The 16159-nt window shown below is 56.6% G+C and overlaps 1 protein-coding gene and 1 non-coding gene across 2 annotated transcripts; both read left to right on the top strand.

The window, feature by feature from the left end:
- The first annotated feature begins 315 nt into the window (after positions 1–315).
- Positions 316–418, top strand: LOC144718260 (U6 spliceosomal RNA). The gene has a single exon (XR_013585304.1). It is a non-coding gene; the product is annotated as a U6 spliceosomal RNA (small nuclear RNA).
- A 1549-nt stretch (positions 419–1967) lies between these two features.
- HTR7 (5-hydroxytryptamine receptor 7) lies at positions 1968–12797 on the top strand. Its single transcript, XM_078593854.1, has 4 exons — positions 1968–2452; positions 4409–4849; positions 5069–5174; positions 12219–12797. The coding sequence occupies exons 1-4, from the start codon at positions 1968–1970 to the stop codon at positions 12777–12779; spliced, it is 1593 nt and encodes a 530-aa protein (XP_078449980.1). The 3' UTR covers positions 12780–12797.
- Positions 12798–16159: the final 3362 nt, after the last annotated feature.

Genomic DNA, 16159 nt, shown 5'->3' with positions numbered 1-16159 from the left:
GGCGAGCACACGTCCGGCTGCAAAGTACGCGCAGACGTCGTGCGTCCACGTGTTCCGTCGCCGCCGTCGTCGTTATTAATAGCGAGCGCATCTCATTGTGCGCACCTCACGTGGAGAGGGAGAGAGGGAGCGAGAGGGAACAAGGGAGATGGAGCGAGAGAGAGGGAACAAGGGAGAGAGTGAAAGACATGAGCTACCGTCGGATGCCGTAGGACTGCGAGGAGGGCTGGATGCAGATGCAGCACTTGTCGTCGTAAAAAATACATAGAAAACAGGGGGAACATAGACATAGAGTAGGGAGAGAGGGGGTAGAGAGCGCTCCAGCAGTACATATACTAAAATTGGCACGATACAGAGAAGATTAGCATGGCCCCTGCGCAAGGATGACACGCAAATTCGTGGAAAAAAAGAGGAAGAAAAAAAAGAGAGGAGGCATAGAGAGAGGGAAGGGGTAAGAAGGAGGAGAGCAAAGCGTGACATCTTTCATTTAAATAGGAGGGGGGGGGGCACATAAAGCAAAGCATTGAAAAAAATACAAAAACAACGAAATGGTGAACGAAGCAAAGTGCCGACTACACCGAGCATCTTCTTGTTTCCTCGGATCGTAAAACAAGAGAGAGCGAGGGAGAGAGAGAACGAGGGAGAGATGTCTCCTGTGTGGATTCATAATCCGCGTTCTGCAAAGATGCGTGTCAACAAACCCGTGATGGTGAGGGACGAGGTGGGGGGGGGAGGTGGTGGGGAAGTAGGGGGGGAGGTAGAGACGAGGTGGGGGGGAGGTGGGGGGGTAGGGGGGGAGGTGGGGGGTGGAGGTGATGCACGATGCAATGTGACGGTGCACGCGTGCGCGTGTGATCCGGTGATTTTCCGAGACGGCGGCGAGGTTGGTGGGTCACGCAGAGATTCCGGCACCGTGTGAGATTGCAGCCAGCCGTGAGTGTGCGCCTCTCAGAGGGGTCGTGCAGCAACTCGGCTGGCGGGTTGTTGTGTTGCACTCTGCGTGCCTGCGTGGAGCGTGAATGTTTTCTTACGGGTACATCGGGTATTTAGACTTTATTTTCGGTTTTTGTTACATTTTTCAATTTTATTCTGATTGTGTTGTCAACGTGGCGCCGTCGTCACACGAGAGGAGTCCATTGGGAACTCTCCAGTGGAGCGGGGTAACTGCCCGGCCCACGGAAGTGGTTATCACAGAGCTACCCATGAGAACCCGTTCCTGCGTGGCCTCCGATCCACCCACGGACAGCACTTTCCCACCCGCTCAGCCAAACGAGAGCATGACAGTACAACCCGATCTTTTTGGTTCACTATTTCCCAGAGCCGAACCAAATTTAACGCGACGGGATATTTTTTTTGGGATGCAGGGCGGTTGAGACCCATCAGGTAGCTCACCACACTTGAGACCCCAAATTTAGTCACGGGTCGATTGAATCCCGAATTCGAAGGCAGCATCTCAGCGTCACTGGCTCATCGTCTCTGACCTCTGTCGGTGACGAGCGCACGGTCTCTGCTGTGGCGTGGTCAGAGACACGCGCACTGAGGGAGGCGTGGAACAAAACTCTGTCAGGTGCAGAAAAAGAACCGTGCGGAGGGAGAGAGAGAGGAGGGAGCGCGAGATGAAGGCTTGGAATGACGCTGCGAGACAGAAATAGGAGCGCGTGGATTCGATGAGAGGGAGGCGCACGCAGAGTTAAAGACTCCACCACGCCGACTGTTAAGGGGCATCACGCGGCCGTGAGGCTGGACACCTCACGGCCACAATGGACGACTGGAATCTGTTCACACCTCCCCTTCTCCCCGCAACCCTCACATTGACCGGCAGCACGGGGCAGCAACCTCCACGTCTCTCCCACACCGGTGTTCGCGGTTGTGCCGCGTGTACGCCTCGGCACCACGTCCGACGTTTCCCCCCCCCCCACCACCACCACACCCCGGTCCAACTTCTCACTCCCGCTATCCGCAGCGCCATGGTGCTGGAATTGAACTCGAGTTTCACCGCCGCCGCCGCAGCCGCTGCCTCCTCCTCCCTCATCCCGTCGCGTCCCTCCAACCCCGGCGGCTACCCGGCGGCCCACCCGGCCAACGCGACGTCCGAGGCGGGCGGCCAGGGCCCCGCGTGCGCCGACCAGGTGCTGCTGTACGGCCTGGCCGCGCGCGTCCTCATCGGCCTCGTGCTCGCCACGATCACGGCGCTCACGATCGCGGGCAACCTGCTCGTCATCCTCTCCGTGTGCGCCGTCAAGAAGCTGCGGCAGCCCTCCAACTACCTGCTCGTGTCGCTGGCGGCCGCCGACCTCTCCGTGGCCTTCGCCGTGATGCCCTTCGTCCTCGTCACCGACCTCGTGGGCGGCGAGTGGATGTTCGGCCGCGCCTTCTGCAACGTGTTCATCGCGCTCGACGTCACGTGCTGCACGGCGTCCATCCTCACGCTGTGCGTCATCAGCGTGGACAGGTGGGTGGGTGGGTAATGAAGGGGGGGGGGGAGAGGTGGGTGGGGGGGAGAGGTGGGTGGGTGATGAAGGGGGGGGCGAGAGGTGAGTGGGTGGGTGATGAAGGGGGGGGGCGAGAGCTGAGTGGGTCATGTAGGGGGGGGCGAGAGGTGAGTGGGCGGGTGATGAAGGGGGGGGAGAGAGGTGGGTGGGTGATGACGGGGGGCGAGAGGTGAATGGGTGGGTGATGAAGGGGGGGGAGGAGGGGGAGGGGGCAGTTCTGGATGAAGCTAGTGTGCGGCCTGTAGCAAATATTACAAAGGGGCCCTAAATGAAGAAATACATATTAAAAAACAAACATTTTTTACCTGCAAAGTAAAGTAATTGCATTTTTTTATTTGCTATACAGCCAGATAATACGACAAATCGCTAACCTTAATCACCCAGTCGTTCAAAACAGTTAAAGGCGGTATAGTACTATAGTAATAGAGCAAGTGCAGAATCAACGGACCAGAATTGATAGCTACTACATATGTAGTTGTTACATATGTAGTAGCTAATAGTACATGTAGTAGCTACTACATATGTAGCTACTTTTGCTAAGAGGATAATCCGGCACTGGAATGGGGGGGGGGGGTGCCCCCTTCTGTGTGGGTCAGGGGTCATTCGCAGGGGAGAGCACCGGCTGCTGGGGTGAATGAAACGTTGAAGGAAAACATTGAATGGAACATTGAAACGTTGAAGGTCTGAGTCGACTGCTGTGGACGTGTTTGCACTCAAGGGACAGCAGCAACAGCGCCATCGTCACTATCACCGACACGACCATCACCACCACCACCAACACCACCACCGACACGACCACTACCATCACCACCAACACCACCATCACCAACACCACCACCACCATCACCACCACCACCAACCCGACCATCACCACCATCATCACCACCAACACCACCATCACCACCATCATCATCACCACCAGCACCAACACAACAATCACCACCGTCACCAACGCCATCACCACCATCACCAACACCATCACCACCGGTGTCAACATCGTCTCGTTTTGGTAGAACTTATATTTCAAAAAATCACAACAACAACAGCAATAATGATGACGACTCCGACATAAAACACCAAACATCACAGCAGATGACGCCACGTTTCCCCTGGGCGACGCCATCTGTGAACTGCAGTGCGGAGCGGGGATGCCGTGTGCGTGGGTAGCTGTGTGTGCGTGGGTACCTGTGTGTGCGTGGGTAGCTGTGTGTGTGTGGGTACCTGTGTGTGCGTGGGTACCTGTGTGTGCGTGGGTACCTGTGTGTGCGTGGGTAGCTGTGTGTGCGTAGGTACCTGTGTGTGCGTGGGTAGCTGTGTGTGCGTGGGTTATTGTGTGTGCGTGGGTACCTGTGTGTGCGTGGGTACCTGTGTGTGCGTGGGTAGCTGTGTGTGCGTGGGTACCTGTGTGTGCGTGGGTACCTGTGTGTGCGTGGGTTATTGTGTGTGCGTGGGTACCTGTGTGTGCGTGGGTACCTGTGTGTGCGTGGGTAGCTGTGTGTGCGTGGGTACCTGTGTGTGCGTGGGTACCTGTGTGTGCGTGGGTTATTGTGTGTGCGTGGGTACCTGTGTGTGCGTGGGTACCTGTGTGTGCGTGGGTACCTGTGTGTGCGCTTGTGTGTGCGTGGGTACTTGTGTGTGCGTGGGTTCTTGTGTGTGCGTGCTGGTGTCTGCGTTTCTGCACACACGCGCGCGCGCGACCCGGGAGAGCGGTGGCGCAATGATTAGCGCACTGCGCTACGAACCCGGCCAGCCGAGTTCAAGTCCTTCTCACGGCCAACATCAGTGGCGTCAGCCCCCGGTGCTTCCCCTGGGTCGACTCAGCCTTAAAAAAAGGCTGCCGGGCGTGGTGTTGACCCATGACCACCTCCCCAGGCTGCTGGTCCCGGCGTGAGACCTCTGCCCGCGTCTCCCCTCAGGTACCTGGGCATCACGCGGCCGCTCACCTACCCGGTCCGGCAGGACGGGCGGCTCATGGCCAAGATGGTGCTGGGCGTGTGGCTCCTCTCCGCCTCCATCACCCTGCCGCCGCTCTTCGGCTGGGCGCAGAACGTGCGCGGCGAGCGCGTGTGCCTCATCAGCCAGGACCTGGGCTACACCTTCTACTCCACCGCCGTCGCCTTCTATCTCCCCACCGCCGTCATGCTCGTCATGTACTACCGCATCTACCGCGCGGCGCGCATCAGCGCCAAGCGCCACCGCATGGGGCTACCGGCCCCGCCGCCGCGCTCTCCGCCGACGCAGCAGCAGCAGCAGCAACCGCAGCAGCCGCCGTCGTTCTCAGCGCCCCGCGGCGTCGGCTCCCCGCCGGCTACGCCGCCCCCAGCAGAGCGGCCCGGGCGCGGGGACTCGAGCGGCAGGTGAGGCCGTGGCGGGGGCGGGGGTCATGTGGCTGAGTCAGCGGTGTGCGTCTGCCGACTCCATCACGACGTGTCCCTGTGATGCTTCCTCTGTCTCCATGATGTCTCTTTATAACCCCGCGTCTCTCTCTCTGTCTCCCCGCGTCTCCCTCTCTGTGTCTCCCCGCGTCTCCCTCTCTCTGTGTCTCCGTGTGTCGCCCGCGCCTCCCCCGCGCGTAGGCACCCCGATGACGGGGACGTGGAGGCGTGGAGCGGCGATGTCCGGGACCCCCCCCACGGGGTCTGCATGTCCCTCAACGGAGACCACCTCAAGCGGCCACGCAGGGTAAGGGGATTGATCCCATTCCCCACACGGGCTACGCGCTGCTGATGAGGCACGGGAACATCGAAACCGAACAGGGGTTTTGCTGTCCTTCGTTGCTACGACGTGGGCCCCTGACTTGCAGGCACACGTAGACACAAAGACAAAGATCACCCCTGTAGCCTTAACAGACTGTTCAGGGCAAGTGTTGTTAGCGAGTAGCACCTGTGTAGGCCGGCATTGTGGCACGCGAGGGGGTGGGGGCCAGCATCACGCCCGGCCGCCTTTGTCTCCCCAGTGGCGATCTTTGCACACCGCACCAGGTACTCATCTGAGGCCGAGTCGACCTATAGGAGGCCCAGGACCGGTTCGGATAATCGTCAGTATCGTTGGCCGTGAGTGAGTGCCTGTTTCGTGGAGCAGTGCGCTAACCACTGCGCCACCGCTCCCCGCCCTCCCCCCGCCACTCAACCCTGCTTAGCTGCTTCAGGGATCCGATGAGATGGGGTGCGTTGGGGCTAATTTGGTCATTATCTCCCCGCTAATCACTCACCCCCCGCCGACATCACCACGCGACAATATACCGCGAGATTTTGCTGGGACATGCATTTCACGGTCATTAAACTCGGGGGTTGGGGGGGGGTCAGTGGTGGAGGGGTGGGTGGTGGTGGTAGTGGGGGCAGTGGAGCAAGATGGATCAGGACGTTTAGAGCCCCCCCTCCCCTCTCGCTTCCCCCTCCTCCCCCGGGCTCCCCTCCCCTCTCTTAGCGGCGGCTATTGAGGTCATTAAGGAAAGGTCGTCGTTGTAATTATCCCGCGGGCCAAAAGCCGCCGCTCAGAGCGCCTCTCGTGCTTTCTCTCTCTCTCTCGTTCGCGCGACCTTTTCGGAGCGCGCCAGTTGCTCGTGACTGCTTTGTTGTTGTTGTTGTTGCTGTTGTTGTTGTCAGTCTCGCCGTTCGGATAGACTGCCCCGCGGGTGTCTCTCTGCTGTGTCGTTTGTGGTGTTTGCGTCTGTCGCGTAGGCAGCCGTCTGTTGTGGTGCGTGTCACTCGTGTGTTCTGTCTGTCTCATTTGTATTGTTTAACTCATTTGCATTGTCTGCTTGGTTCTGTCTCGTTCGTATTATTTAACTCATTTGCATTGTCTGTTTGGTTCTGTCTCGTTTGTATTGTTTAACTCATTTGCATTGTCTCTTTGGTTCTGTCTCGTTTGTATTGTTGAACTCATTTGCATTGTCTGCTTGGTTCTGTCTCATTGGTATTGTTTGACTCATTTGCATTGTCTGTTTGGTTCTGTCTCGTTGGTATTATTTAACTCATTTGCATTGTCTGTTTGGTTCTGTCTCGTTTGTATTGTTTAACTCATTTGCATTGTCTCTTTGGTTCTGTCTCGTTTGTATTGTTTAACTCGTTTGCATTGTCTCTTTGGTTCTGTCTCGTTTGTATTGTTTAACTCATTTGCATTGTCTGGTTCTGTCGTTTCGTCCGTGCTGTGCCGTCTTGTTCGTGTTGTCACGTGCGTCGTGTCTGGCCAATGTTGCTGCTCATCCGGTGGTTGAGGTAGTGGATCGATTGGTGGTTATATCGGTTGGTTGAGTTGTTGGTTGAGTTGTTAGTTGAGTTGATGATTGGGTTTGTAGTTGAGTTGGTAGACACCGTCATATTTAGGTTTGTGGTCAGGATTAGTGGCTGAGTTGGTGGTTGCGTTGATCGATACGTGAGTTTGTGGTTGAGTTGGTGGCCGGGTTAATGGGATACTCATCTACATGAGCAAACTTGAGGAAATTGTGTAAATTCCACGTTGCTATGACAAGGAATCTCTCCATTCCAAGCTTCGCTCAGTAACTATCCATTAGCTAAATCAGATTACCAACTCTAGGCACATGAAGCTTAATTGCAAATCAATTAAATCTCATTTAGACAGACCAAAGCACTCTTAATAGCCTTACTGCGCAAATTCCCCTGCCCGAGGCCCAGGGACAGAGAGAGAGAGTGCCACTCTATCTTATAAACGAATGTATTTAGGAAGGGGAGCGGTGGCGCAGTGGTTAGCGCACTGTGCTACAAACCCCGACCACCTGCGTTCGATTCCCATCAGCGGCGAGTGATATTTGAAGCCAGTGCTGCCACCTCCCTCCCCCCTTCCCCTCCCCCTCCCCCCCCCCCTTCCCCCCCCCCCTTCCCCCCCCCCCTTCCCCCCCCTCCTCCCCCGCATTCACCAACCCGCACTCACCAGCGTGGTGAAGCATGGTCAAACAACAACAACAATAACGTCGACGGTATATTCACTTCACTCTCGACGAGCGGGAAACCACGCAGGCAGACAGGAGGGCAGACAGGCGACGGCAACCATTACCCAAGCTCTGCGCTCCTCTATATATGAAGGCGTTGCGGGCCAACGGATGGGTGTGGCCGTGAGAGGAAGCGCTCTCGCGAGAAAGCCTCGTGCCCTGAATTGATGTCTGCAACACGCCAGAGTTGTCTCGATGTAAGCTACTCAACCATCAACGCTACCTGCTGCAGCTGCTGCAGCTGCTGCAGTGTGTACGCCATGGACGTTCAGAGCTGTTGCCGGCGTTCATGTGATCTGTTAAAAACAAAAACACGCCAACGTTTTTGGGCCTGGCTTTCTATATTTTTTTGTTTACACAAACAGAGCACAAGACGAGTTAATTGGCTTTATCAGCAGCTGTAGGAACTGAGTGGCCCATTAAAAAAAAACGTCGAGATCCTCATTTGCTCATCTTTCTAAGACCCCTCCCCCACCACCCCCCGCTCCGCCAGCCCCTCTCCATTAGTTCCCAGGGCAACGGGTAATTTAAATTGAAGTTTAAGCCTCGTCGGGCGCGCTTTCGCCGCGGCGGCGACGACGACGATGATGATGATGAGCGAGGAGCGAGGCGATCGCCGCAGATTGTTGACATCCGAGAGCGGGGACTTGCGCGGGGCGAGCCGTGGTTGTGGGGGGGGGGGGGCGAGCCGTGGTGGGGGGGGGGGCGAGCCGTGGTGGGGGGGGGGGCGAGCCGTGGTGGGGGGGGGGGGGCGAGCCGTGGTGGGGGGGGGGGGGCGAGCCGTGGTGGGGGGGGGGGGGGCGAGCCGTGGTGGGGGGGGGGGGCGAGCCGTGGTGGGGGGGGGGGCGAGCCGTGGTGGGGGGGGGGCCGAGCCGTGGTGGGGGGGGGGCGAGCCGTGCTGGGGGGGAGGCGAGCCGTGGTGGGGGGGGGCGAGCCGTGGTGGGGGGGGGGCGAGCCGTGGTGGGGGGGGGGGGCGGTGTGACGGCGGGAGTTGGACCGATCGATCGTTACCACTGCCGCGCGATACACAATGGCCATCGTGTTACACAATGGCCATCGTGTTACACAATTGGCAGTGCAACTGGATTCGCCTATTCGTCAGTTTGGTTCGATCTCCCGGCGCGGCAGTTGACACAATGGGGAAAGATTCTCAAATTTACCCCCCACCCCCGACCACCACCACCACCACTGCCTTAGTTCATCCGATTAACACGGTAGGCTATGTACGGTGCCAAAGAAGTTAAACATACATAAAACGCGTCTTTTGTGGGGTAAAGTGTGGATGCTCCCACCTCTTCCAACGACGTCCGGCCAACGTGGAAGAGTAGGCAAAGTACCCTGGTAGAGGGAAAGGCCCTCTCTACAACTATCCCCCCCCCCCTCTCTCCCTGTAGAATTACTTGAGCCAGCAGTGCCGTGAGCGAGCCATTGCGTGGCTGCGCCTTTGACTTCATTGCACTGCTTCGCGCGGAGCGATTTTGACATCAGAAAGACAAATTAGTGTCGTCGTTGTTGTTGTTTTGGTTTAGGCAACAACAGATGAATGCTATTCGTTTATTTATTCTGGGCCTGATTATAAAATATACGCCGCATATATTAACCCGGGAACTCGGAATTGCGTCAAGCATCAGAAAGATAAAATCATCTGTTTAAAAAACAAAACCACACACACACAAAGTTGTCCCGTCGCAGGCGCAGACTGCCAGGGTGTCTCCGGAGAGCGAGGCAGATGGCCGGAGTGAGATTCGCACAACTTTGGAGAATTTGGGAGCGCCATTGGGCCCGTTGAGAAAGACTCAGAGAGAGAGAGAGGGGGGAAGAGACAGCATGGGGAGAGAGAGCGGTAGACACAGACACACAGAGAGAGAGACTGACACAGAGAGAGACAGAGACACAGACACAGATAGAGAGACTGAGACACACAGAGAGAGAGACTGAGACACAGAGAGAGACACAGACACACACAGAGAGACTGAGACACAGAGAGAGACTGAGACACACAGAGACACACAGAGAGAGACTGAGACAGACACAGAGAGAGAGAGACTGAGACACAGACACAGAGAGAGACAGAGACACAGACACACAGAGAGAGACTGAGACACAGAGAGAGACTGAGATACACAGAGACACACAGAGAGAGACTGAGACAGACACACAGAGAGAGAGAGACTGAGACACAGAGAGAGACAGAGACACAGACACACATAGACAGTGAGAGACAGAGAGCTGCAGACAGACAGAGACAGACACAGACCCAGAGTAGCACACGCGGACACACAGAGGTAGGCAGAGACACATACCAAAGACAAAGATCCTCAACAGGCTGTTGGGGCAAGTGCTGTTAGCGAGTACCGATAAAGGCCGCTAACGAGGGGGCGGATGGCCAACACCACGCCCGGCCGCCTTTGTCTCCCCAGTGGCGATGTGTACACACCGCACCAGGTACTCGTTTGAGGCTGAGTCGACCTAGGAGAGGCCCAGGACCGGTTCAGATAATCGTCGCCGGTGTTCGTGACCGCGAGCAGGAAATCGAACTCGGCTCAGCGCGACGACTGCTGCTGACAGACACAGCGACAGAGACACACACAGAGACGCACACGGAGATCGACAGAGATGCATACATGTACACATACATTGAGACAAGAGACACACGCAGACGCATACGTGGACAGAAACAGAGACACACGGTCGAGACACAGGGACACGCGGATTAGACACAGAGACACGCGGAGACACTGATGAGACACACCGAGACACACAGAGACACAGAGACACACTGATGAGACACACTGAGACACAGAGACACACTGATGAGACACACTGAGACACACAGAGACACACTGATGAGACACACTGATGAGACACACTGATAAGACACACTGATGAGACACACTGATGAGACACACTGATGAGACACACTGAGACACACTGAGACACAGAAACACACTGATGACACACAGGGACACAGAGACACAGATACACACAGGGACACACGGGAGAATGCCGCTCGTCCTTGGGCGAGGTAGGAATCCTTGACGCGAGCGGTCTGCGGCCGCAGCAGAGCGAACACTCGCGCGCATTTGCAGCCGGAGGCGCGTGGCCCGCTGCTCTGCTCCCGTGTGCGCATTCACGGCCTGCCGGGGATGGTGACGATGAATGGTTTTGTTTGTTGTGTGTGACGACGATGATGGTGAACGATGAGTGGTTTGTATGTTGTGTGTGTGACGACGATGATGGTGGTGATGAGTGGTTTTGTATGTTGTGTGTGACGACGATGATGGTGAACGATGAGTGGTTTGTATGTTGTGTGTGTGACGACGATGATGGTGAACGATGAGTGGTTTGTATGTTGTGTGTGACGACGATGATGGTGAACGATGAGTGGTTTGTATGTTGTGTGTGACGACGATGATGGTGACGATGAAATGTGAACAGCAGCGATGATGGTGATGAGTAAAAAGCCTCACGGAGTCTCGAGACATTTGCCACTGAGTGATGAGAGTTCGGCTTGTTGCGGGATGAAGCCGCAGGACCCCGGAGAAACCCCCCACCCCCCACCCCCACCACCACACAGTCGGAGAAAAAAGTAACAGCACCCAACAAGAAACATTCCCACAGAGGCCGGGTTCACGAGCCCCCTTGGCAGTGCCGCCACCTCGCACGGCTCATCTCGACGTGATCCACCAACCCCCCTTTGCCCTCCGAAGCGCCGGATCGCGGCGCCCAACGTGGCCGCACCGAGCCCCCCCCCCCCCCCCCCCGCGTGTAGACTGGTGCGGTGTGTAGTAAACATCGCCACTGGGGAGACAAAGGCGGTCGGGCGTGGTGCTGGTGGCTTACCCACCTCTGCGTTGTGCCGTGCCGGCCTTCGTAGGCGCTCGCTAACAGCGCTTGCCCCAACAGTCTGTTACAGGCTACACGGGGGATCTTTGTCTCTGTGTGTCGTTAAACCCGCCACCACCCGACAAACGGCCAGTGAGGTTTGACACGTTAACAAAACGTACCGATTCGTTACTGGTACAGTACAGCGGTTGCGTGTTGGAGAGTAAACCCACAAGGTTTACCATTCGAGTACGACGTTTCGCCGGTAATTACAACCACCGTCATCAGGCAGACAGCCAGGGTTGTGGAGCAATCATCCTCCAGTTTCGGTTGCAAATGGAGGGATAGTTGCGGGTTTAATGACGCGTGAATATTTACGCGATCTAACGCACAAACCTCCATGATGGATGACATTGGTCGCGGATGCCGACAACTACTTTGTGTTAAACCACTCCCGCAGTGTTCACCAGGGCGTACTCTGGGCTCGAACCGCGAACCTCTGTAACCAAGAGGCGGGACGCGCTGCTGCTGCTGCTACTAGGAACACGTCACCGCCGCCTCGATAATCGATTAATGGACGAGCGTCAATCGGCTTCTCTAACTCACCAACTCCAATACACCTGTTACAGTCAATCGACTTGTAATTGATAAATCTACTCGAATCGACTTCTCTCGTGAATGGACACGAATTGACCAATATCATGAATGTAAATTAATCTACAAATATAATCCATCGACTCATCTAATCTGGCCATAATCAAGCCGAACGGATCCCCTCCCGATTTTTTTAATTATCTCCCTATCACCTCCGCAACTCCTCCCGAACCCCTCCCGATCTCCTCCCGAACCTCTCCCGAACCTCTCCCGATCTCCTACCGAACCTCTCCCGAACCTCTCCCGATCTCCTCCTTATCTTCTCCCTATCCATTCGCGACCCCCCCCCCCGCCCCAAGGAGGAGGAGTGCGCCACGCTCTCTCGCCTGCTGCGCAGCGACGGGCGCAACATCTCCATCTTCAAGCGCGAGCAGAAGGCGGCGCGCACCCTCGGCGTCATCCTGGGTGCCTACACCCTCTGCTGGCTGCCCTTCTTCACGCTCTCCACGGCGCGGCCCTTCATCTGCCGCTCGTCCTTCTCCTCGGCGCCCAACGCCTCGGGCGCGACCGGCGACGGCCTCGGAGTCGGAGCGAGCGGCGGTGGCTTCGGCGCGCACGGCGACTCGGACGGCCGCTTCCGGCTCATCGCCGCCTCGGCGGGGGTCGAGCTGGGGGCCGATCCGAGCCTGGTGGACGCCGTGTGCAGCTGCGTGCCACTCAGCCTCGAGCGCACCTTCCTGTGGCTCGGCTACGCCAACTCGCTCGTGAACCCCCTCATTTACGCCTCGTTCAACCGCGACCTGCGCACGGCGTTCCGCAGCGTGCTGCGCTGCCGCTACCGCAACATCAATCGCCGCCTGTCGGCCGAGGGCATCCACGAGGCCCTGCGCGTGGCCGAGAGGCCTCACTTCCTGCTGTGAGCTTGGGGGGGGCCCCCTGCCGCGAACGCTCCCGACCGCTCGGTCCGCACAGCAAATTGTCCCCCCCCCCTACACCCCCCAGCCCCCCCCCCCCCCCCAGTCCTACCCCCCTACCCCTAGCCCCCCCAGCCGTACCCTCCCGCTGGTGAGCAGGGTGCCGAGTCGGTCACCTCGTGCCGCACAGGAGTAGCTGCCCCTGGGGTGCCCCCCCCCCTCCACCTCTTTCAAATGTGTTGAGATGCGATGCAAGTGGCCTACTGTGGTGTGAAAGCGCTCTGAGACGCCCCCACCCCCGGCAAAAGAAAAAAAAAGACTACAGCGGGCACCTCCGATTATCACGGTTGGCAAGGTACCGTGCGAAAGAAGTTCAACATACTGTATATACATGCTTGAACAGCCACTGACTGAGAACGAGAACAATATTGCACGAGTGAAAGGTCGGGAAAGGTGCGGCCCCGCAAGTTTCTCGCTCACGCCACTGCCGCTGGAAGGGGCCCTGCAGGAGAGGACGCTCCAGAGAGCCGCTCTGCTCGAGGGCGCGTCCCCCTCGTTCCACTCTCCCACACGGGGCAGGCGATGCCACGGAAGGACGAGGAGATGACCAATACCGACACCCGCCATTCGGCCACTCAGTCACGGGACGGACCCAGGTTGCCATGTGTTGGCTGACTGAGATGACTGACAGATGCACACTACCTGTGCCCCCTGCCGTGCCAACTTGCTGTGCTTTAGCCGGACGGCGCTCCGCTCGTTGTTGTGAGCGTCGCTCCTCTGCCCTCCGTCGTTGTTGGAGAGCGACTGCCTCCAACTTCCCAAGAGCGTCCTTTACGAGCCTCCTCTTCCTCCATCGAGGTGATCACCCCACGCTTTACGGCACCACCGCAACGCGACCAGTCGAACAACTAAACCGCGGTGACCCCATGAACAAAGCTGTAACTCTGTAGCGCTGAGTGGACGCAGAGACGGCTGAGCATCTGTACAAAAATAGACCTTCACAGCTCATCGGATTCCTCCTCCAGTCTAAATAAAGGTTTTGATTCTGAGACAAGGGAAGTGGGAGGAGGGGAGGAGGGTTAAGAATTTCCACGTTGTCTCAGCTGCCGCGCCAGGAGATCGAGATGTGGGCGATCGGGTGGCCTCGGGATCGTAAGTACAGTGTGCTGACCTTTACAACCACCGCCGTGGCATCATCCATGGGAATAGTTCTGTAAATAGAAATGTATATATATATCCCTGTGTACACACCGTGGTCTATACATACGAGAAGAGGCGTGGACGCGGTGTCAAGGCGCGCGACAGGGAACGAGTCTAGGGCCACGCAAGCGGCGTGGCCTCGGTTGAGGTGCTTCCTCGTGTTCTGTCGTAGCTGCCGAGCGGAGAGCAACGGTGAGAGGAGATCCGACGGTGAGTCAGCCCGTTTCTCTTGCCTTGTCACAGAGCTGGTGGATTGCAGATACACCCACTCACTCACTAACCAACCCACCGACTCACCCACCCACTCATCCACTAACCCACCCACTCACGAACCAAACCACTCTCCTACTAACCCACTCACTTACCCACCCACTCACCCACTAACTCACTAATCCACCTACTAACCCACTAAATCACCCACCCACTCATCCAATAATCCACCCACTCACCCACTAACCCACCCACTCGCCCACTAACCCACCCACTGACGCACTAACCCACCCACTCACTAATACACCCACTCACTACCCTACCCACTAACCCACCCAATCACTCACTATCCCACCTACCCACACACACTCACATAGTGGGTGAATTCGTGAATGGATGAGTGGATGGTGAATGAGTTAGTGGATGAGTTCGTGAGAGTATGTGGGTGATCCAGTGGGTTAGTGAGTGAGTGGGTGAGCTAGTGAGCGGGAGGGTGGGTGGGTTAGTTAGTGGGTGAGTGAGTGAATAGGTGCGTGAAATAGCGGGTGAGTTAGTGAGTAGTAGATTGGGTGGGCGAGCGAGTGGGGTAGTGAGTGCGTGGGTAAGCTAGTGAGCGTGAGGGTGAGTGGGTGGGTTAGTTAGTGGGTGAGTGAATGGGTGGGTGAAATAGCGGGTGAGTTAGTGAGTGGTAGATTGGGTGGGCGAGCGAGTGGGTTAGTGAGTGCGTGGGTAAGCTAGTGAGCGTGAGGGTGGGTGGGTTAGTTAGTGGGTGATTGAATGGGTGGGTTAAATAGCGGGTGAGTTAGTGAGTGGTAGAGTGGGTGGGCAAGCGAGTGGGTTAGTGCGTGCGTAGGTGAGCTAGTGAGCGGTAGGGTGAGTGGGTGAGTGGGTGGGTTGCTGTGGCCTGTAGCGTGATTGTTGAGTACAGCCTGCACGAGATGACTTACCAGTCCTCAACATTTGACAAGCCCGGCTGTATTTATTCTTTGGCAAGCCTGACTGCTGATTACACCCAAAAGATGAAAGCCGATGGAGCGTTTGTTGTTTAAATAAATCCTGCTGGATGATTACCGACGCACTGCCCCCCAATCCTCTCCCCCCCATATTTAAAAACAAATGCTGGGGATTCGTCTTGTAATTTGGTCGGTGCGTGTGCGTGTGTAAGCAGCTTAGTGACCGCCAGTAGGTGTGCCATAGGTGATGAATGAACGGCGTTGCAATCCCGCCTCTCTCTCTCTCTTCTTTCGCTTTATCCAAACACAACGCCGTTGCGCGCTATTCGCTCCAATGCCTGTCGCATTGATTTTGCGACTCGCAGACGGCAGTGAGGCGGTGGCCGCAGAGCTGTCAGTTAGCCGCGTTGAAGGGTTGGTTGGCTGCTCTCCAGATTAGGTCACGCGCTCTTCAAAACGAACTTGCATTCTGGAAAGCCAAGTATCGTCGTCGCTACCATTGAATGTTGGTGAATTTGCTTATTTTGGTTGTCGAATGATGAGCCAATATTTTTACGAAAAATATCTCTTTTATTATTCGTATAATATAATAACAAGGCACACGTCTTTTGGACGTGACGGTCCGTCTGTCCGTCCCTCCAGCCAGCCAGTAAAATGTTGTTTCTAATGTAGTATGGCATTACCTTGATAGTGGGGGAGTGGTGGCGCGGTTGGATTTAATCTCCACAAGGCCTGCACAGATATACATGTTGATAAGGAGCTTTCCTCTGTTGGCAAACGTGATGAAAAACCAGACATTGAGCCTAGTTCTGGACCCACGCGTACAGAACATTTGAAATATATACACGTCGACAAATCACGATGCACATTCTTGTTGTTGTTGTTGTTGAGGCGTCGACCTTCCGTTTGAGAGACGCCTGGAGGTCGGGGCTTGATTTCAGGCGGAGCTGTCCTGGGTGCTGAGCTGCAGATAACATCCCACGCGAAATTAACGTCAACTCGGCAGGTAGGCAGAGTGGTAGG

Source organism: Lampetra planeri, chromosome 4, assembly GCF_965212315.1.
Source record: "Lampetra planeri chromosome 4, kcLamPlan1.2.h2, whole genome shotgun sequence".
Taxonomy (NCBI): Eukaryota; Metazoa; Chordata; class Hyperoartia; order Petromyzontiformes; family Petromyzontidae; genus Lampetra; species Lampetra planeri.
This window is presented reverse-complemented; position numbering and strand designations above follow the sequence as displayed.